The sequence below is a fragment of the Ictalurus punctatus genome, chromosome 3, assembly GCF_001660625.3.
Source record: "Ictalurus punctatus breed USDA103 chromosome 3, Coco_2.0, whole genome shotgun sequence".
NCBI classification, from domain to species: Eukaryota; Metazoa; Chordata; class Actinopteri; order Siluriformes; family Ictaluridae; genus Ictalurus; species Ictalurus punctatus.
The window spans coordinates 3,613,854-3,637,108 of record NC_030418.2 but is presented as its reverse complement, the minus strand read 5'-3'; the positions used below and the strand labels follow the sequence as shown (position 1 = coordinate 3,637,108).

General features: G+C 39.6%; 2 protein-coding genes across 5 annotated transcripts in view; one reads left to right on the top strand and one right to left on the bottom strand.

Moving 5' to 3' along the window:
• Positions 1–2: 2 nt before the first annotated feature.
• Positions 3–13,616, bottom strand: zfyve21 (zinc finger, FYVE domain containing 21). Of its 4 annotated transcripts, none has more exons than XM_017463998.3 (8): positions 13,519–13,616; positions 9,733–9,783; positions 7,994–8,162; positions 6,543–6,618; positions 6,303–6,400; positions 3,703–3,756; positions 1,923–2,053; positions 3–914 (listed from the first exon to the last, which is right to left on the bottom strand). In XM_017463998.3, the coding sequence occupies exons 2-8, from the start codon at positions 9,769–9,771 to the stop codon at positions 879–881; spliced, it is 603 nt and encodes a 200-aa protein (XP_017319487.1). In that variant the 5' UTR covers positions 9,772–9,783; positions 13,519–13,616; the 3' UTR covers positions 3–878. The 4 variants fall into 4 exon arrangements, with proteins under 4 accessions (XP_017319487.1, XP_017319484.1, XP_017319488.1 ...); XM_017463995.3 differs by lacking the exon at positions 13,519–13,616 and adding an exon at positions 10,718–10,967; XM_017463999.3 differs by lacking the exon at positions 13,519–13,616 and adding an exon at positions 9,938–10,186.
• fhip2a (FHF complex subunit HOOK interacting protein 2) overlaps positions 12,936–23,255 on the top strand; it is an 11,611-nt gene continuing 1,291 nt past the window's right edge. Inside the window, exons 1-18 of the mRNA XM_017463994.3 lie at positions 12,936–13,003; positions 13,102–13,255; positions 15,035–15,113; positions 15,342–15,511; positions 15,716–15,820; positions 16,560–16,682; positions 16,947–17,132; positions 17,240–17,436; positions 17,562–17,676; positions 17,806–17,882; positions 17,993–18,185; positions 19,033–19,205; positions 19,981–20,124; positions 20,374–20,464; positions 20,735–20,878; positions 21,753–21,893; positions 22,073–22,176; positions 22,369–23,255. The exon at positions 22,369–23,255 is cut by the window's right edge and continues 1,291 nt beyond it. Coding sequence (XP_017319483.1) covers positions 13,211–13,255; positions 15,035–15,113; positions 15,342–15,511; positions 15,716–15,820; positions 16,560–16,682; positions 16,947–17,132; positions 17,240–17,436; positions 17,562–17,676; positions 17,806–17,882; positions 17,993–18,185; positions 19,033–19,205; positions 19,981–20,124; positions 20,374–20,464; positions 20,735–20,878; positions 21,753–21,893; positions 22,073–22,176; positions 22,369–22,480 — 2,199 coding nt within the window. The 5' untranslated portion in view covers positions 12,936–13,003; positions 13,102–13,210 and the 3' untranslated portion in view covers positions 22,481–23,255. The remainder of the gene's footprint in view (positions 13,004–13,101; positions 13,256–15,034; positions 15,114–15,341; positions 15,512–15,715; positions 15,821–16,559; positions 16,683–16,946; positions 17,133–17,239; positions 17,437–17,561; positions 17,677–17,805; positions 17,883–17,992; positions 18,186–19,032; positions 19,206–19,980; positions 20,125–20,373; positions 20,465–20,734; positions 20,879–21,752; positions 21,894–22,072; positions 22,177–22,368) is intronic.

Below are 23,255 nucleotides of genomic sequence, written 5' to 3'. Positions count from 1 at the left end.
TATACAGGTTACAAATAACTGATTTAATCAGTAAATAAGAAAAAAAATTATAATATATGCACACCATGCACACATTTGTAAACAAATTTGTATTACAACACATTTTCATTACCAAAAAAAAAAAAAAAAGAAAAAGTTTTTCAAGGGAGAATACTGGCATGGATTCATGAGGAAGCCTTGTCTGGAGATTTCATACGAGCACTAATAATATTTACTTGGAAAGTCAGCTTCGTTTGCATTTACCGGGGCTGAACTGTAGTGTCACGACAAACTTCATATAGAGCCCGTGGAGAATAGCGAGATATGGAGACTTGGTTAAAAAAAAAAGCAGAAATGGTCAAACTTACTTGATAATCCTATGAACTGCTCGTTGTAGTGTGTACAGGTGATTTGGAGGCACAGTTACAAAGTGATACAAGTGAATATACTGGCAGTAAAAAGTAGATATATATACACACACTCATACATACAGAGTAATACATACAGAGTGTGTTAAAATAGGACTATTTGACTTGTAAAGCTAAGAAAGGGAAAAAAAATAATAAATCATACGCGAGACCCGATTTGAACGTATTCACTGTAGATCATGTGCATATATATATCTCATCTATGTGTGTATATGTATATATAGATTATATATACACATATATACACATTGTACTAGAATCAATGGTTAACTTGGTCCACCCTATTGGAGTGACGGACGAGTCATGTGACCAATCCGGTCCATCCAGACGGGAAACGGAAAGCAGAGGTCCGATAGAAAGCGAGTAGGCGTAGTGGAGCACACGCGAGTTTCTAACAAACACGCATCATTCTCTCTTGGTTTGAACACTCCTCCTGTTCCTCTTCAGCGCTGTGCCTTGACATCAGTTAGTTTACTGGTCCCTTGACTCATACAGAAGTTTGGCAGCCTGTTGATGAAAAGAGATAAATCACAGGACATCTTGTTCAGAGAAGATCGAATAAGATATCGGACAAGATGGATACCAGTAGGATATCAAGCACGATGCTCTGAACCGATAGCAGGAGACATTAAAAAAATGAAATAAAATGAAATGTTTACATCCAGGCTGTGATAGCTTTTCATACTTTTTTTCTTTAAAACTGTTTATAAAAAAAAAAAAAAAAAAAAAAAAAAATTTAGCTTTTCCCCTCTCGTTCAGTGATAATTTTTTAAATACACGTTTATAAATAAAAATGTGCTTTTTTAAAATATAAATTTCTATACATTTGTTTATTAATAATGAACAGCTTTATCATCATCTGTAACATTTTTTTATGCAATACTACTGTATCGCAGGCTGTCTGAGCAAACCTACAGTGTATATATAAATATAAATTGCGAAGGGGTCATAATCGCCTGATAGGAACACCTCTTGGTTATGCATTAATTTTATAATTAAATGTTTAATTAATCATCTATGCTGCATTTTTACCAATTTAGTGCTGCTGGTTATGATCAGACCACAGGTTTTCAAACAGGATTCAATTTCTTGACTGATATGGTCACTGCAAAAAAATAAAAGTGCAATCTCCGAATCAGCTTAAAATATTCAATAATAACTGCAAACAAATACACTTAAAAACAGACGCAATAGTAATACTATATAATATAATAGAATATAATATAAATACTACAGCGCCCCCATGTGTGTAAGCACCAAATGTCACTCACTGCATGTTATTTGCATAATGAGTGCCATTAATTTTGCCCTTGACCTTATGATCAACTTCAAAATTAATGGCACCCATCATGCAAATGAGCAAAATCCAAAATGAATGGCACCAAGGACCACTCATTGCACGTTATTCCGTGAAAAAGCTGCTCTTCCTTTGAATATATTATGAAATAAAAACAGGCCAGTTGGTAATGTGTGTATGCACAATTCCTCCCTTCTGTTCCCTGTGAAAAAACCTGCCTTGTGCATGGCGGCGAGCCAGGAGGAGGCGCTCTTTTTGTCGTCGGCCGCCTCCATGCGGAGCTGCTGAGAGTCCTGCGAGCCCGGGGGCTTATAGTGCAGCAGCATTCCTGTGGCACGGGACATGCCTCCTGTGCAAGAGTTCAGAGCTGAGTGATTTGTCCTGAAATCATTTTTTTTTCTTTACGTAGCAAAGAAGTGGGAAGAATAAAACGTAAATAATAAAACAAGATCTTTCTGAAATGGACTGATGAATCATTTACAGTACGACACCGGTACAACCCAATATCAAGGTTTGCAGTAAATATAGCATTTAATGACAGTGACAGTGGTAGAGAAACCTGTTAGCGCATATTATAATAAACTTTAGAGCTGAAAGCTTTTAGTAAGTCATTAAAAAAAATAAAAATAAAGGTTACGTATGACGCCGATACTATAAAAGCAAAGGTGGTTAGTTATTATTAGTAAATATACATTAATAGTTATTATAACACCGGTTAAACTTAACACTGCAAATGTATTATTGTTATAGCTCGAAAATAATACGCTAATAATAATTTGGGCTTAAGGGTGCACAAACTTTTGCACTAAATTCACTGGACTTGTCAAGGGGCGGCAACGTTTATTTTATTTATTTTACAGTTTTGATGTACTGAACATCTCAATATCCAAGATCATAACTGGATACAGGACTCGTAGTTGTTATTGCATCATAACTTATAAAAGCCAATCATGTCCCCGTATGCAGATCGGGATGGAGGTGTGGAATCATATTCATAGACTCTTAATGAATTTGGGGGTGAAAAAAAAAAAAGTTACGATGCAACATATTTATCTACTGATTGCTCCTGGAAATGTTCTCGTGTTCATCCATTTCATTATCTTGGTGTCTCATGATGCACACTTTAATTACTGTAACGACATGTGGTAAAGGCTTACGCTACTGCATTATTGATGAGCAAGAAAGTGGTCTAGGACACCGAACCCATTACTGCGTCACTGGACTTTCTGCCAAGCCGTGATAATGGGTTTATCGATAAGATGCATTATAATACTGATGATACATCATTAATACCGTGCAAGTCATGCTGAGACATACCCTACCGCTCAAAAGTTTAGACACATTCATTCTTTATTTTATCCCCCCTACACACATTTTAGAAAAACAATAAAGTCATCAAAACTCTGGAGTAGCACAAATGGAACTATGGGAATTATACTGTGATAAATAATCCAAAATAAATCAAAATACTTTAGTATTTCAGCATCTTCAAACTAGACGTCCTTTTTGCTTAGAATTTCCAGAAATGTATTCTTGGCGTTTTCTCACCCGATTTCTTGAGGAATTTCCCCGAGATGCTTTTTAAACAGTATTAAAGCAGTTCACACCGACGCTGGACACCTATTGGCTGCTTTTCCGAATTTTTCGCTCCGACCCATCCATTTAAAAAAAGCATTTTTTGTAAATAAAATGTCAGTTGTCTAACCAAAGGAACGAATACGCCGGCACGATTATATTTTCGTCTACGAAACCGATTTCAAACATTTAATCATGAACCTTCAGATCAAATGCTTTTTAGGATCATGAGAAACATTTCAGTCGAGTGTCTCCAAACTTTTGACTGGTAGTGTACAATCTAAAATGAAAGGAGAAACAACAGCCTCTTAATATAGTTGCATCGTATGGATTTGGAAAGGCAAATCCATTTAAAAGCAACGGTAAAGACAAGCAAGATTTGGGAAGTAAAGGACAGAGAAAGAGACAGAAAGAGATGCTAACCTTCGGATATATAATGACTGTCCAGGAGAGTGGTGTAAGTGTGAATATCTTTCTCTGGGCCCAGAAAAGAAACGAGGCATCAAGCAGCCCAGAGAAAACAAAAACGAAGGGGGGGGAAGAAGCGCAAGAAATGTTAACACATTATAAAAGCTGTCGGATTCCTGTAAAGAAGTGCACACAGCATTAATGTAAATTTTAGCGTCCTGTAAATCCTGAAGTTAACGTTACAGATTTGGGCTGGGTGATATGATGACAATGTTGATATCGTGATCAATTATGTCACGGTATGCGTTTCTGAAATATCATGGATATTATGGGTTTCTTTTTTTTGTCTCTTTAAAATTATTACTTATTTAATTATTATTAATTATTTAAGTGATGTTAAAATTTTGATACTTAAATATAGGATAAATATACATTTTCATGCAAAACTACTGCTTTGCCGGTAGCTTGTGAGCAAACCTATATAATCATGATCCACATCAGGTATCAGAGATCATGATATTTTCATCATATCACCCACCCCATTACAGACTGTGCAATTGTGATGCAGGAAGCGCACACCATTTCAGAAAAACCGAACAGATTCCTCAGAGCTGTGCTGACTCATGTTCATTTGAAACCGGAACAAAACATTACTTTCTGAATCAATAACCGAATGACGTCCGGAAGACAATTAGCTTTTAGACTCGAAGTTCTCTCAGCGCAGAGACCGATACTGTAATCTACTGTGCTCTTTGGCGAACAAGGCAAATGTGAGATATGTGAGGAATACTAAGCATGTGCAAAATGCAATATTACATTTTTACAGCCTTTTAGAGCACTTCAGAATAGTCGATTTAAAAAAATAATAATAATAATAAAAAAAAAAAAACAATTTTAAACCCACAAAAAACAAACTAATTTTTACATCTTTACCTGGACCTAGTTTCAATGGCCAGCATTTTAACTTTACATGACTTTCAGCGCTCGTTGCATTCATGACCCTGTGGAATCATGGGGTGACCCACAACTTCTAAACGAAGTAGTCTACAGTGTCTACGGTGGTGCTTCAAAGTTTGTGAATGTTCTATATATCTGCATAAATATGACCTAAAATATTATCAGAATTTCACACGAGTCCTGAAAGCAGATAAAGAGAACCCGATTAAACAAATGAGCCACAATTATAATACTCGGCCGTTTATTTACTGAGGAAAATGATGCAATATTACACATCTGTGAGCGGTAAAAGTGTGTGAATCTTTGTTTTCAGTATCTGGTGTGATCCTCTTGTGCAGCAATAACTGCAGCTAATCGTTTGCGGTAGCTGTTGATCGGTCCTGCACGTCGGCTTGGAGGAATTTTAGCCCGTTCCTCAGTACAGAACAGCTTCGACTCTGGGATGTTGGTGGGTTTCCTCACATGAACTGCTCGCTTCAGGTTCTTCCACAACATCTCTATTGGATTAAGGTCAGGACTTTGACTTGACCGTTCTAAAATGTTAATTTTATTCTTCTTTAACCGTTCTTTGGTAGAACGACTTGTGTGTTTAGGGTCGTTATCTTGCTGCATGACCCGCTTTCTCTTGAGATTCAGATCACAGACAGATGTCCTGACATTTTCCTTTAGAGTTCGCTGGTATAATTCAGAATTCATCGTTCCGTCAATTATGCAAGTCGTCCTGGCCGAGCAGAGCAAAACATTCCCAAACCATGACACTACCACCACCATGTTTCACAGGCCGGATAAGGTTCTTATGCCGGAACGCAGTGTTTTCCACTCTACAAACAAAACGCTTCTCATTTAAACCAAAAGTTCTATTTTGTTCTCATCTGCAGTTAAAAAACATTTTTCCTGACACTAATTTTACCTTCAAATTAACTGCTCTTTGTTTACGTTTAGGACTTGTGTGAAAATACGTTCATGTTTTAGGCCATATTTATGGAGATATAAATAGAAAATTCCCAAACTTTCAAGCACCGCTGTAAATATAAATACATGATCACATTCATGTATACAATCTAAAGTAATATGTAACCACGCTTGTATTGTATTCATCTTCCCTTAGATTGAGGTTCATTCTCATACTACATGGGTGCGCAAGATCGATAACACGCAAATCAACCTCCTTCATAACTTACTTTATATTATTCAAAATATTAACAGAAATTAAAAAAAAAAAAAAGGGACTGCTCAGACTATTTTATTATAATGGCTTTCGGGTATGTCACAAATTGTTATACATTATAGCCTATTAAGCATCATGAGTCGCAGCAAGCTCGGCTTTCACGTCAAACAGTTGTTAAATGTAAATGTCAAAAACCCAAGATTAGGAAGAAATAAGGTCAGAGTGCTGATATGACTTAAAACGTTAGCGAAATAACACCACATTATGGCCCAATTCCTTTGTGGGTTTGCTACAAAAACTGACCTAAATTCCCTGAAATAAGGCTTTAATATATATTTAGAAATAAAAAGACAAAATCTCCATGTATAAGAAAGGACTCGTTAATCTTTCACAGAACCAAAACATATCGATCACATTACAAATATTTGTCGCTAACCCACGTAGAACATTTAAATAAACAAACTGACTAAACCCTCGGCCCGATCCTTACCTCCAGGGGTCGAGCCCTCTGTCTCTGTCAGCACTTGCATGGTGGAGATCCGAGACAACTCCACCTCAAAATGGCTTTCTCCATCCAGGAACAGATATCTGATTGAAGACAAGGTCGAAACAGTGAAACAAAAAAAATAAATAAGAAGACATTCTATAGTTAGAATGATTTGTATGTTTAGGTGTGTGTGTGTGTGTGTGTGTGTGTGTGTGTGTGTGTGTGCGCACACGTGTACACTACCTGTGATTATTTGAAAGCCGGCACACCATGGTCTCTGATTTTTCCGAGAAGCCTACTGTGACCAGGAATGTGCCTCCTAATGTAGACACAACATTAGAACAACAGGAATTGTGAATACAAATCATGGTACGTTTCATACTCATTAATTCTCTTAATAATAATTAAGTTTTTGTTGTTTTTTTTTTTTGCATTCCTGCATTTAAATTAAATTACATTAAGTGATCTTGCTCTTGTGAATAATAATAATAATAATAATAATAATAATAATAATAATGTCTGCCATGAGTGTTCAAGTTCCTATGGGTAACTGCATTTTGAAGCTTCACCACAAACATTAGTTTAGTTATTTCCCGCAGTGCGTATTTAATATTCGACACAAACCTCCCAACTATTGATTTTTTTTTTTTTTTTTTTTTATAACCGATACAGATTATCTGCATGTTTATGCAAAATTTCACTTCCTCCTTGCATACAAACAAAACTCTTATTTATACACACCAATAAATAGAGGGGTTTGAAAGAGTCCAAAAAATTAAAAATAAAGCGCACTGTTACTAAAGTGTCTTCGATAAAGTGTCTTGCGTGACTCTGTCCATTTGTCTCTATGTCTTAGTACCAAGCTGCTTAAACTGCATATAAGCATTTTATGCAACATATCTTATTTGTTCGTTAATGGCTGTTATGGCGGTCATGCGTGCAATTCTCAAAATGCGCAGGAGATGGCGCCATTTATCGATGGATCCGATATTACAAAACCGATAACTGATTGTGGAAAAACGCTTAAATATCGGAAAGATATCGGCAAAACCGATTACCGTTCGATCTCTATTCCCAACATGAAACTACCACCACCATTCTTCATCATGACGATTAGAGCCAAATGAAGAGCTTTGTGCCAAGGTCTAAAAAAAGTTTCAATTTTGTTCTCAACCTTTTATCACATTTGTCAAGTCTCCTACACGCCTACTGGCAAACCTGTGTAGGTATGTTCTCTAACAAAATCCGTGGAATTTAGACTCAAATCTGATCATACACACGTTTTTAACCAAGAGGCTCAGGATACAAAACCCACACATACCATAAACAGTTAACAAATTATTCATTAAGATGCATAAGGGTTTAAATTCAAACAAGGCCATCAAAATATCCAAAAAAATCAGACCCTACAGGATTTTGTGATTTTGCGATTGTGGAAATTGACGCAAAATAAAGGAAACTCCGCAACATTCACAGGAGATTGCAATTTTTCAAAGCTACCGCAGATTCCTCGCAAATTTTTTAAAAAGCCGCAGCAAAGTCAAGCATTTTTGGCTGCAACAATAAAAAAAAACAACCCTGAAATCCTGTACAGACTGAAAGATTACCTTTTTTTTTTTTTTTTTTTTTTATACACACAACAGCGTGTCAACAAGTATGTACGTGTGTGGATTCCGTGCACTTGTCCGTCTCACCTGCGGTGAGCACTTTGAGCTGTTTGTCATAGAAGTCAAGTTCTTTCTGTGAGACGAGGCCGCATTCGCCGCACTGCCTGACCGGATCTACGAAGCACATCCTGGGCAAGGCCACCTTCTTACTGCAGCATTTATCGCAGAAACACCGGCCACATCTTCGACAGTGGTGCTGGGGACGCACAAACGTTTGTTACAGCAAGTGCACACATACTTATACGGTATACACACTGTTGATAAATGCAGGAGTGAACAAATCAGTAGTAGCTACTTTCGTAACAGAGGTTTTTATGAATCCTGGATAACTACCAGGGGCTGTGAGAATCGCTCGGATACCTTCTTGTGTCGAGACCTTGCAACAAAATCACAAAGACTGAGTATGACAGAGTATTTATTGCAAAAACTCGGTCATAAATTATATTAATGCCATTAGGATAATGCCTAATATTTTGTTAACACAGGAAATATACAGCTACATTTATTCCTATCGTAGTGTGGTCGAAAACAGTGCCTTAGAAATGTATTCACCCCTCCTGGCATTTTTCCTATTTTATTGCCTTACAACCTGGCGAACATCAAACGTTTGCTTATTTTTTTCTGTAAGCAATGGCTTTTTTTCAGCTCTGTGGAGTGTATGGCTTAAAGTGGACAGATACTCCAATATCCGCTGTGGAGCTTTGCAGCTCCTTCAGGGTTGTCTTTGGTCTCTTTGTTGCCTCTATGATTAACGCCTGGTCTGTGAGTTTTGGGGGGGGGGGGGGGGGTTGCTCTCTTGGCATGTGTGCTGTGTGGCATGTTCTTTCCATTTTTTAATCATGGATTTAATGGTGCTCCGTGGGATGTTCAAAGTCTCTATATCAATGTATAACCCAACCCTGATCTATACTTCTCCACAACTTTGTCCCTGACCTGTTTGGAGAGCTCCTTCTTCTTCATGGTGCAACTTGCTCAGTAGTGTTACAGACTCTCAGGCCTTTCAGAATAGGTGTATATATACACGGAGATCATGTGACACTTAGACTGCACGCAGATGGACTTTATTGAACTAATTATGTGACTTCTGAAGGTAATCAGTTGCACCAGATCTTATTTAGGGGTTTCATAGCAAAGGGAGTGAATTACATACGCATGCACCTCTTTTCTTCTTTTAAACGAGTTCTTTTTTTCCTAATTCACTTTACTAATTTGGACTATTTTGTGCATGTCCATATCCATTATATGAACTCCGAATAAAAATCCATTTAAATTGCAGGTTGCAATGCAACAAAAGAAGGAAAATGCCAAGGGGGTGAAAACTTTCGGAAGGCACTACAGCGCCTAAGTCATGTCTTCCGCGTTTGAGTGAAATTTTAACTGTAGGGTTTGAAGCCAAAAAAAAAACAAAACATGTGACTGGTCATGCATTCTTGCACACACACACACACACACACACTGAACACAATGTCAAACGCATGTATATAAACATGAACTTATAACATTGCTGCACACACGATGCAAAACAGCACAATGTTAGAAATGTACATGTACATGCGTACAATAAAATAAATAAAAATAAAGGATATAGAAAGAAACAAAGGGGATTTTTTAAAAAAAGTTTAAAAAAAAACCTTAGGTCATGGGATTACAAAACAGCTCAAAGTTACGCAACAGGAAACAGCCGAGAAACGAGTCCACTCTGCATGGACGTGACCACAGAAAAAGAAAAGGAAAAAAAAGAAAAGAAACATCCTGGTACTACATACCTTTCTGGTGATGAAGTCAAATTTGGTGTCACACTGCATGCATCTAGGACACTGAAACAGCAAGACACAAAAATGTGAGACTGGAGCGGAAACGCCCAAGAAGTACAAGTTATCCAATTCCAGAATAAAAAAGTAAATGTAGTCTATTTTAATAGCCTGTGTTTTGATCACAAAACGGCTCCTGCATATTGACAAGCAAATATACATGAAGCTCTTGCACGGCGTGACACTTTCACAGTCGTCGGTTTGACCCTGAGCTCACGGTACCGCCCGTGTGGAGTTTCTCAGCATGTTCTTGTGTGCATTCCTTCTGGGTTCCTCCCTGGTGGACCGGCCTCTCAAAATAGCCTCTTGGTGTTAGTGTGTGTGAATGCATGTGAGATCCAGAGCGTGTTCCCGGCTCACGCCCAGTGTTCCTGGGATAAGCCCAGGATGCACCACAACCCCGATCCCAACCCGAATGAAGCAATGAATGAAGCTTTCTTTTTAGAGGTGAACTACGCATGCGCAGAAACCCTTGCTTGAAAACACCCCTACTTAAATACCACACTACTGTAGTACAATACATATTTCCAATTACTCTTTAATTCAAGTCATAAAAGTATGACTCAAAGTTTCAACCAAATCCAAGAGATACGTCAAATTATATAATAACTGCCTGAAATGTCAAACTTTAGACTTGGTTAGTTTGGGGGGGGTTGTTTTTTTTTTGACAGTTTATTATGGTTTATCCGTTAGCTGACTAGCAAGGACTTCTTCACCAAATACAATTTGCATGTTTGAAAAATTTAATTAAATATTGTCGCGCTAATGAGACGCGACAAACAAAATATATTAAGTGAAATTAATTAAATGATAATTTTAACACAAGTTTCCGCTTCTACGAGTTTCTTACTGAGCCGACGGTGCTAGCGCGAATTAGCTAAACAACAACAACGCCCCAAAAACAGTCGAGTTCAGAGCGCACAGCTAATTCACTTCATACCTCTTTATCCGGAACCCACTGGGGCTCGGCTAACGAAAACGGGCTGCTGAACGCTCCGTTCTCCGGTACCATGCGCAGTCCGCTCGGGCTTCGCACCAGCTTTTTGCCGTCAGGCACGGCTGACATCTTCTCACTTCCACTCGCTATCTGCTTACGCGAGCAAGCAGTACCACCGTGCGCCTAGCTTCGCGTTTGGGTCTGGCTCAATCCCAAATCTTTCCTTACTCCCTACATAAACTCACTCTATAAGACGTCACATAATAACTTCTGCACCCTATGTAGTGCCCTTGTTTACTAGAATGACGCGTTTGAGAATTCAGACACTTTTTTTTCCACAATCACGCTGGACGAATCTCAAACCAATAAAGATGTCAACTGCGTAGTGGATGAAATCGTGCCATTGTGCGCCCTACCTAGGGCACTATATGTAAAACAGGAAGTCATTTGGAATGTGTTGTTTTTCTCTGACGTCTCAAGTCTCATAATTAAAAACAAAACAAAACAAAAAAACAATAAACAATCACAAACAATATTCACCGTTTGACAGAAGTATTTTTGTATTGGAACGTTTTTCGAAATTACATGTATTGATGCAAATTATGCTTGATCTAATTAAATATGCATGAGTTATGCAAAACAAATCCTGTCCTTGGATGTTAGAATGTTGTTTGTAGTTTAGATATATATTTAAAAAATACATTTGATAACATTTTCAGTGTAAAATCAAACATAAATGATGCAGGGATAATCAACATTTGGAGACATTCTTCTGTAATATCCTGCAGCTTATGATTAGAAATTCACTTATAAAATGTAATGAATGTCATGTGTCTTCTGGGAACTGAGAGTTTTTTGGATCTGAAGACAGAGACAGAGAGAGAGAGAGAGAGAGAGAGAGAGAGAGAGAGAGAGAGAACTACATCTGAGGAAAAGGGGGATCTGTGTTTCCACCCTAGCTAGTGGAGTTGAGCTTTGATATTTATTTATTTATTTTATTATTACTGTAGTAAAAGAGATGATGTGTTTTTGTGACATTTAATATGATAATAACAGTGATAATAATAATAATAAAAAATCTGAAAATGATTGACGTGACCATATTGTCGTTTATAGTAGTAGTGTTTTAAGTGTCAGAGAAACCGAAATGATATTTAAATTTATTATATAAAGACGTTGTTTAAAGCTGAACCTGATTAAAACAGAAAAGGAATACAAGTTGCAGTGAAGAAAAAGGAAATGATCAAATATTATGCATCACTAAACTATATAAAACTTAATCTACAAATAAGAAATATTCCTCGCAAATTCTACTTTATAACATTTCACTTGAAGTGGAAGTATCATTATATAACCATGAGGAAAAGGGGAATATAATATATATATATATATATATATATATATATATATATATATATATATATATATATATATATACACACACACACACACACACACACACACACAATACCGCTCAAAAGTTTGTGGACACTCAACCGAAATGTTTCCCATGACCTTAAAAACCTTTTGATCTGAAGTTGTATGATTAAATATTTGAAATCGGTGTTGTAGACAAAAATACAATCGTGCCAGCATATTCATTTCTTTCATTAGAAAACTAACATCTTATTTATAAAAAAATATTTATTTTTAACAGACGACTCGCAGTGAAATATTTGGAAAAGCAGCCGATAAGTGTCCAGTGTAGCTGGGAACTCCTTTAATACTTGTTTAAAAAAGCATCTCAGGGAAATTCCAAAAGAAATCAGTTGAGAAAATGCCAAGAATACATTTCTGGAAATTCTAAGCAAAAAGCATGTTTACTTTGAAGATGATAAAATATTTAATTATTTTGATTTATTTGGGATTTTTTTTTTATCACAACATAATTCCCATAGATCCATCTCTGTTATTCCAGAGTTTAACTTTATTGTTATTTTAAAATGTGTGGGGAAATAAAAATAAAAATAAAGAATGAGTGTGTAAACTTTTGACCGGTAGTGTATATAATACACACATTATATCTATGAATTGTTCTTCACTCTTGTGCATTTTCATGGCCCGAAGCCCAAATGACTGCCTATTGTACTTATTATGTAGTGCACTACGATGTACAAGTCATCATTTCAAACCCTATATAGTGCACGTATATAGGCAGTATGAATGTATCTGGAATCGAGCCATCGTCTCCCCACTCACAGAGCTCGCTGGCTCCCTCTAGTGTTTCTCTGTAGGACTGATTCCTGCTTTTTGGACATGGAAATGCCACGGTGGCTTTAGCTGGCAAAGGTGTGTGTGTGTTTACTGAAATAAACACGTGTTTGGACTTAAGCGCCTAGTTTTCAGTGTTACCGGGTTTGTTTGTTTGTTTATTTTTTCGTGTGAAGGTCTCTTTATGAAAGCTACAATCTGGATCGCGGCGGCGGAAACAGAAAGAAGAAGATAGAGGAATTCTCTCGGTCTTCTCGCGAAAAACTTGTCCAGTCCAAGAACAAGATGTTCTCCAAATTCACATCGATTCTGCAGCATGCTGTGGAAGCGGTGAGCTTTGTGTGTGAGAGAGAAACGTTGCGTTTAAAGGACAGCGTGTGGACAAAGCCCGAGTGCGGTTTGTATATCAGAACAGACGGCCTAGCTAGCTAGCTAAACCCAAACTAGCGAACTAGCCTTAGGCTACCTGGTTAGCTTACCTTGACATAGCCTTCGCCAAGGTAGATACCACTACAAGCCTACTTTCTCTGCCCATTTAAGTAATCTATTATTGAATTAGTTATAGAACGGAATAACACTAGGTTCATACTCACCACTAACGTATCTCGTTATCTAGTTAGTTAACAAGCTAGCTATTCGGAGAGGTTAAACGCCAGTGAGTCATATGCTGCATCCCAAATAGCGCCGTATTTACTACATGTAGAGCACTACGTAGGGTGCACGAGCGATTATCTTCTACTCTGTGTCGTCCACTAAGAGTAGGTAGCAATTTGAGATAGAACCAACGTTAATTAGTCAATATTTCCCGTCTACGTTGTACGCTAGTATATCTAGCTAGAATACGGGTATAAACCTAACTTAGCTGGCTGTCTAGTTAGTTAAGTTAAGAAAGTTAGTTAGTTATGGAACATTTTGTTAGGTACGTGGCTAGCAACTTAGCTAATCGACCGCCGCCAGCGAGTCACAGGCTGAATCCCAATCAGCGTCTTTATTTGCTAGATATAGTGCACTTGCATAGCGTGTATGAGTTATTAGCTCGGGCTCGGTGTAGTCAGCTAAGATAGGCGGGATGGGTTATTTGGGAGTGAACCAACGTTAAATAATTAGCTGCTATTGTTCTGCAAGGTGTTAGCCCAATATTGTTGTCCGAACGGCCCTGGCTAACTAGCTGGTTAACTGGCTAAGCTAACTAACTGGTTAACGTTAGGTAGTTAAGTTTTCATGGGATAACTTGGGGTATTGTGAATAAAGCTTAATTCATAACAAAAACATGCTGTTAATGCGTCACCTTTAAACACAAACTGTGTGTTTAAACAGAGTTGCTAAATAATTTTCTTGCTAGCAGTGTTACTGTTAGTAAACATTGTCTTACAGTTGCACCATTCCTACTTGATGATAAGTCTTCTTTTTAAGATTAAAAGGACTAATAAACAGTAAATAAAGAATGGTTGGTTAAGATTTGAAACACCTCAGTGGAAATGATGATCTCTAGGGAAGTTTGGATATGATGAACACGGTATTACACACGTACAGTATTTGCACCAGTGTGTGAGTGTATTAGAGATACTGATAGACTCGTACCATCGTGTCTGGGTCACCACTGTGCTGAGAATGACCCGTCATCCGGATAATATCCATCCATCCGTCCATTTTCCATACCGCTTGTCCTACGCAGGGAGCCTCGAGCCTGTCCCAGGGAACTCGGGACATAAGGGCGGGGGGACTGGGTGCAAACCCATCGCAGGGAACAATCACACACACTACGGACAATTTGGAAACACCAATCGGTATACAACGCATGTGTTTGGACTACTGGAGGAAACCCCCGAAGCACAGGGAGAACATGCAAACTCCACACACATGGGGCAGGGCGGAGGCGGGATTCGAACCCCGAATCCTGGAGAGTGTTTGGATCGGGGGGGAACACAAAACATGTTCAAGACAGGAATCATTCACGATTTAATAACCTCATTAGTTGAAGGCTTTAGATAAACTAGATTGACACAGAAACTCTGATGTTTGTTGTTGTTGTGCATGCATAATGAAAGATTAAAATGTGTTTGTTTGTTTGTTTATTTATTTATTTATTCTTTTCGTGTTTTTTTGCAGCTTGCGCCATCGCTGCCCTTGCAGGAAGACTTTGTCTACCACTGGAAGGCCATCACACATTACTATATAGAAACGTCAGGTAATAATTCTACATCTCTACCCGGCCTGACAAACTCCTGGAGAATAAAGGAAATACGAAAGCTTGTCAGTCCCCCGCATGTGCAGTTTTTGTAATAACATACGACATCATATCACACATACGATAACACTGTGCCATCTGTTACGATATAGTCTGCATTATTAATGCGACTTATCTAAACAACTTTAAAACGTTCTTTTTTTCCCTTTCTTTCTACCCTGTTTGCAGATGATAAAGCCCCAGTAACGGACACTAACATCCCTTCCCACCTGGAGCAGATGCTGGACATCCTGATCCAGGAGGAGGGAGAGAGGGAGTCGGGTGAGACCGGGCCGTGCATGGAGTACCTGCTCCATCACAAGATCCTGGAGACGCTCTACACTCTGGGCAAGGCCGATGTGAGCATCGTTCTCTAGGTGGTATTGGATATGATTGGAAACTGGGATTGCCTGGATATTTATTCTGGAAAGATCCAAGTATTGGGTGTCCTGGCTCTATGGTTAGATTGTAAAATAGTGGCAAATGATTTGGACTCTAGATGTAAAGATGTGAAGTCTAACTATTCAAAATATATATAAAATATATATATATCTTGTCTGTAGTGTCCACCTGGTATGAAGCAGCAGGTTCTGAACTTCTACACCAAACTCCTGGGTCGGATCCGCCAGCCGCTCCTGCCTCACATCAACGTGCACAGACCCGTACAAGTAAGTTGTCACGTTATGCTGACGGCGTTATGGCTTGCTGAATGTTAAGTCCAGTCACAATTTGTTTTTTCTGCAGGGTAGAAGTAGATTTGGTTAGAAGAAAGGCAAAGGCCTGTCTGATAATCCAGCCGAGGAACTGTCACTTGGCCTTGACCCAAAACGCACTCAAAGCTATGTTAAGTGTCGATATCGACCGATATAGATTTTTTATTCTTTTTTTATAGTCGATACAGATTATTTGCATGTTTATGTGCCCGATAACCGACATGCAGAACCGATATTTATTCATTTATTTATTGTTTTACCTCTGTTTTTGACACAATGATCACTCCATTGAACTGAACAAACTGTTTTATTTCTAACAGATTTTGTTATAATTTTTCACTTCCTCCTTGCATACAAAACACAACTTTTATTTATACACCAGTAAATGGAGGGGTCTGAAAGAGTGCATAAAAGAAAAAGTGCGCTGTTACGAAAGTGTGTTTATTTAAAATAAAAGCTTCGGATTGGTAAACAAACAGGTCAAACAAATAAAGTACATAAAAATAATTCTAACCAATCGAGAAAAAAACAAACAGATTCAGTGCTGCAATGGCGGTCGTGGATGCAATTCTCAAAACGGCCACCGTTTATCGGCGGATCCGGTATTGCAAAACCGATATCCGAGTATGGAAAAACGCCTAAATATCGCTGGATCTCTAGTTAAGCGTACTAAAGTGTTCTCCGGCTTCCACAGAAACTCATCCATCTGTGTGGCGAGGTTCTGGCTGCTCCTACAGAGAACGAAGAGATCCAGTTTCTCTGCATAGTCTGTTCCAAACTCAAACAGGACCCCTACCTGGTTAACTTCTTTTTGGAGGTAAGCATTGCGCCTTTTATACAGTGTCTGAAAACAATCGGATAAATCTCAGGGTAGCTGAAGACTTCCTGAAGCGAGTTCATAGCGTCTCTAATTTTGTGTATGTAATAGGACATAAACTATGTATGCTTATATTGTAGCTGTGAGATTAAGCGTGCAGGTTTAGCATGTTAAGATTAAATGTGTTAAAACCAAGTAAACTAGTTCCTCTGCTGTATCAAGACATCACGGATGCTTTTTGTTTTTTCCCCATGCCGTGTGCAGAATAAGGGAAAACGAGGAGGCGATAAAGAATCGGGAGCTGACGGGGTGGAAGAGGATCCGTCGTCTCCGGATACGGGGCAGCTGCCGAATGCTGCACACGGGGCCGGAGCTGCGATACACACCAGCAACAACAGCAGCAGCAGCTACAACCTGGTCAGCTCTCTGCTCAACCTGACCAAGAGCCCAGTGAGTCCCCCTTTCGTTCACTCGAGTGTGTGCTTGTGCTTGTGTTGATGAAGCGAAGAACATTTACTGAAGGCACGCTCTAAAAATCCGTACACGTCCCCCTCCAGGACGCACGTGTGGTGGTGAAGGCGTGCGAGGGTCTGATGCTGCTGGTCAGCTTGCCCGAGCGTGCCGCGGCGAAGACGCTAACGGAAAGCACCGAGCTGTGCGAGCTGCTCACGGCTCGCCTCAGCACCTTCTATCAGGCGCTGCCTCAGTCCATGGACCCGCTCGACATCGAGACCATCGAGTCCGTCAACTGGGGGTGGGTCACACGTTCTGACCCCAAATTCAGGACGGAGTCTTTGTTCTGTTTGAACATATTTACAGTATATATACATATATTCTTTCTTCAATATTCTTCTTCTTTTTATTTTTGTTTTTTGGCAGGCTGGACGTGTACAACTTTAAAGACGATGCTGCCGCTTTCGTGGGGAAGCGGGCGCTCATTTCCTTCCTCTCCTGGCTGGACTACTGCGATCAGCTGATCAAAGAGGCCCAGAAGGTAATCGGGACGGGAACGCAAACGAACAGCGAGCTCACCATACGATCATTTCAGAGTTGCAGTGTGTGTGTGCATGTGTGTCTTTCTTTGTTTTACGCATTTCTTCTTCTTTCCGTGTTGAACCCGTAGACCACGGCAGCAGCTTTAGCTCGAGCAGTGAGAGAATGCTTCTTTGTACCTGTAATGGAGCCACAGTTGATGCAAACGTAAGCGACCCACACAATAACATAGCTATACGATGAGGTGTTTCGGGCGGGGGGTCTGGGGGTCACAAAAATATTATTGTGGGTAAAAACCTGTGTGTTTGTGTGTGTAGGTCCGAGGTGGGCATCCTGACCTCCACAGCACTGTTGAATAGGATCATCAGGCAGGTCACGTCAGAGGCCTTGCTGCAGGAGACGGTCTACTTCCTGTTGGGAGAAGAACTGGGTCCAGAGACGCCGGCCAGCGTCAGTCAGAACCCCCTGAGGCACAGACTCATAGGGCACTGCGACCACCTTTCAGACGAGGTACACATGCAGTCGTACCCCTTAGATTCGTGGCTATGATTATCGATTCGTGATTCATGTTCATTAGTAAACTGTATACACACTACCGGTCAAAAGATTGTGGACACTCGATTGAAATGTTTCTCATGATCTTGTATGATGTGTGATTATATGTTTGAAATCGGTGTTGTAGACAAAAATACAATCGTGCCAGCATATTCATTTCTTTCATTAGAAAACTTATTTATAAAAAAATATTTATTTTTAACAGACGACTCGGAGAGAAATATTCGGAAAAGCAGCCGAATAGAGTCCAGCATAGGTGTGAACTCCTTTTAATATTGTTAATACTTGGGGGGGGGATTCCTCAAGAAATCGGTTGAGAAAATGCCAAGAATACATTTCTGGAAATTCTAGACAAAACGGGCGCTGACTTTGAAGATGCTAAAATACTCAATTATTTAGATTTATTTTATCACAACATAATTCCCATAGATCCATTCGTGTTACTCCAGAGTTTTGATTCCTTTATTATTATTCTAAAATGTAGGGGGAAAATAAATAAATAAAGAATGAGTGTGTCTAAACTTTTGAGCGGTCATGTAAGTGGGATTTTTGGTCTTGACTCTCAGTCTTCTTCACTATGAACTGCTTTACAATACAAATACTGACTTTATTTCTCAAGTGGGAAAAGACTAGTGCGCTCTTGAAACCTTCTGTGTGACCTTCCAAATTTTTACTGACACCTCTAGACGTTTCTGTGGTTTCGAGGTAATTAATAATGAATACGTCCGATTAAATTCAGAGTACACGTGTTGCGTGTGCAGTGAACCTAACACCAATCCGTTATGTTCGATTCTCTGCGCAGATCAGCATCATGACTCTGCGGCTGTTCGAGCACTTGCTGCAGAAGCCGTGCCAGCACGTGCTGCTCAGCCTGGTGCTGCGCAGCATCGACGAGCGCAACTACATCGAGAACAAGGCGCAAGACGAGCCCGAGGAACGCGTGCATACGGAGAACGGGCAGCCTCACGACGCCGTGTGAGTGACACGGTTCACGTTTTACAATCGGTTACAGTCCGAAAATGAAACGGCTTTTATTTGTGATCTAATGAAGGAATCTATACGAAATAACCACAAATAATCGTTATAGTTTGACAGTGTGACATTTCAGGTCGCATAAGTATTCACCCCCCTCCCATTTCTGTGAAACCTCTCAATCAGTTGCCATCGGAGATTTCGTAATTACTATTCGAACAGAGTCCACCTTTTGTGCAGTTGAAGTGTCATGTGACCGCAGTACAAATACACCTTATCCAGAGTGCGTCTCAATCAGCTGCCTAGTCCCTGATCAGGGAGTCGGCCATTTTAAAGGCTCGAGCTCTCGATGACAAAATCCTTCCAGTGCACTGACAACGCGTGTGATTTAAGCCACCGAATTTGCACGACGTATACAGTAATGTCAGAAAGATAACGGTCCTGCCTGTTGTCGAAGATAAATGCCGGTGGTGACGTTTTACAACGCGAGTACGTAGTCATGTCAACGGAAATTGAGTCAGCGGTGTCCCAGTGCTTGCCGAGCCAGGATCCTTGCCTCGTTCCTGAACTGATCGAGATGCACCTCCAGTCACTAACTTTTGGAACAAGTTGTGTTTTATATTGAGATCATGTGACACTTTAACTGCATGCAGGTGAACTCCATTAACTCCAACTAATTACCAGACTGCTGATTTGCGAAACGCTCTCAAGCGAACCACTTTATTGTTCATCGAAGCGTTCATACGAATAACATCCGCTGTTCCGTGCCTCCGTGTAGCGATTTGGAAGAGGACCCGCTGTTCTCCGACCTGTCTCCAGATACCAGGCTGTCCAGCCCCGATTGGCTGAGCTGCTCACCTCCACCGAGCGCGGAGCACGCAAAGCCAGATGGGAAAACCGAGGTCCACAAAATCGTGAACAGGTCTGTGAGTGATCGTGAACACCGTATTACGATCTGCTTGTGCACGAACATTGAACATCATACACAATTACACATTTTTGCAGTTTTAATTAATCAACAGAAAAAAAAAATATTTATCCGTTTAATTTTTAGTTTTCGGTTGTGTGGAGCAGCCGGTTGTTTTCATGAAAACAATAACGTTATAATGAGCACATTTAATATGAACTTAATATTGCTGACGATGCCCTTGTCTCCTTGGTTTTTGCTCAGTTTCTTGTGCTTGGTTCCGGATGAAGCCAAATCGTCTTATCAGGTCGAAGGCACTGGCTACGACACTTACCTGAGAGATGCGCACAGACAGGTGAGGCGTGAAACGTCCTTCCCGTTGGTTCTTGCAGTTGTACTCAATTCACACGCATCGTCTAAACAAATGAGGTCCTGCGTACGTCTGTAACGGACTCTAATTACAATCTGACCGAATAATGATTGTTACACTTAGAACAACGACTTATAAGACAAAGATAATCAAACAAAAATAATCTAACAGCCCAAGACAAAGGAAATGTGATGGTGAATGAAGAGGTACAGTTTAAGCAGGACTGTGTGTGTGTATGTGTGTGTGTGTGTGCAGTTCCGAGATTACTGTGGCATCTGCCAGAGGTGGGACTGGCGCAGCATCCCTAAGCCTATTGAGAAGTGTAACCTGGACATTCCCTTTTTCGAGGGACACTTCCTTAAAGTGCTGTTTGACAGAATGGGACGTATCCTAGACCAGGTAGGGTTATGCCTTTTTCACTTTATGTTAATGCTTATGAATTAATTTATTTTATTTAACCGTAAAACATTTTACTGTATGTGTGTTTATTGGTGTGGACCGATTAGGCTTTAGCTGTAGTCTTAAAACGACATACTGCTTCATGTGCATCACGGTGGAGTCCATTATTCTACAACAGGCCCGAATATGCAAAACGGCGAATTTCTCTGTATTTAAAAAGATGGCTCGTCATCCTAAAGACGGAAATCTTTTAAGGAGTCGAACGTGTGTCCGATTATGTGGAAATTTCACACTGGACTTCAAGCAGCTTGGGTTCTGTGCCTCTCCACTCTTCCTCCAGACTCTGGGAGCTTGATTTCCAAATGAAATGCAGCATTTACTTTATCTGAAAATAGTGTATTCTGACTCAGATGGAGAGATTAAAGCCTCAGGAAACTTTAATTCGCTGATTAGAGCTCTTCTCAGGTCGACATTTCTGTATTATAAATTCTTTATTGGAATGTTTTGAGATGCTAGATTTTTTTATTCCCGTGAGCTGGAAGCCGTAATCATCGAGATTAAAACACAAAAAGGCTTGAAATGTTTCACTTTATGTGTAGTGCATCTAGAATATATGAAAGCTTCACTTTTTGTGAATTAAATTACGGGGGAAAAAATGTACTTTTCCACGATATAAATTTTTAGATGCACCTGTACAATTCAATTAAGAACGTAGGTCCTCTCGGGATGGTCTTCTTAGTGATGATACCCGATCTAAGGTCACCAGTTTTAACTCGAGGAATTCTTTTACAGTGTGCAATTTTTTCAATTTGCACTGTAGCTGTTTTAAGATGACCCTCTCTCTCTCTCTCTCCCTCCCTCTCCTCCTCCCTAGCCGTACGATGTCAACTTACAGGTCACGTCAGTGTTATCGAAGCTATCCTTGCTGCCCCATCCTCACTTGCACGAGTATTTGCTGGACCCCTACATCAATCTAGCACCTGGCTGTAGATCCCTCTTCTCCGTCATTGTCAGGGTATTGTTGTTTCTCTGAGCTTCCCCGCATCCATTTGTGGCATTTTTGTGTATTTGCATTTAAATCTAGATAGTGCTAGTGAGACTGACTTACTTACTGCATTGTAGTATTCGCTAAGCTAATGCTTCCTCTCAGCCTTTTTTTTAATATTTTTTATTTATTTATTTTTTTGGGGTCAGGTGGTCGGAGACTTGATGTTGAGGATCCACCGTATTCCAGATTTCAACCCAAAACTGCTGCTAGTGAGGAAGAGGCTGCTCGGGATGGAACCAGAAGGATCGAGGTAGTACAGATTTCCAGGGGAGGCTGGTGTAAATATAAAAAGGATAGACAGACATCAAAATAAGGTTTTAGTTTAGGCATCCACATCAGACGGTGTATCATGTCATACATTTCTAGCACATGGGCGCACATATACGGTATATATACATACACGTGGGCGTATGGTATATGGGCTTTTTTTTCTTCCCTTCAGTGTTGATCATGTGACGTTGCTGGAGGGAGTCATCGTCCTGGAGGAGTTCTGTAAGGAGCTGGCAGCCATCGCGTTTGTTAAGTTCCACGCTTCTGCGTCATCGTCCCCCTGAGCTCGTGGACACATGCTTCATTTCAGCACAGTTCAGACTAGACACGGAGCGGGCAACTGGCACAGGAACCACTAACTGAATCCCAATCATCCTTCAGATCAGGCTCCTGCCGAAGAAGATCCAGAGGTAGATCAGGATGGAGGATAAAGCCCACAGGTCAAAACGTGCACAGGTGTGATTGGGAAAGCGATCATTGTAGCACTGGTGCATATTCTTGTGCTTTATCCCTCTTTCGATTCATCCAAATCGTCCCTTCTTCTTCTCTTTGTTCATTTTGCCATTTTATGTTTGTTTTTGTTTTTTTATTTACCTTTTATTGTTCCTCTGGTTTATTGTTTTGTTTTTTTATGTACCTCTGGCTTTGCACATGAACCTGCTGACTTCCAGATTTTTATTTTAAATTTTTTTTTTAACCCACAGCGTGTTCGTTTCACCTCGGATAGAAACACACTTATTTATTCTTGTCCAAAACATTAGTTCTGTAAGAGCTTAAAAAAATTGACGTGATGTCAAAATTTAATCGTTAATTAGGTATGCTAATTTAAAAAACAAAAAAAGCTCAGCTTTTTCTTTAAAAAAAAAAATTGTGTACAAAATTTAATTTTAATAAGCTGTTGTTCCAGTAACGGATACTGTGCTTATATTATTGTTCTTGTAGGAGACATGATACCAAATGAACGGACTATGTATCCAACAATGCATATGCAACCTAAACCATTATCTGTAATGTTGATATTTTGATAACTCAGGATCAGAAATCGAACTGTGCTTAAAA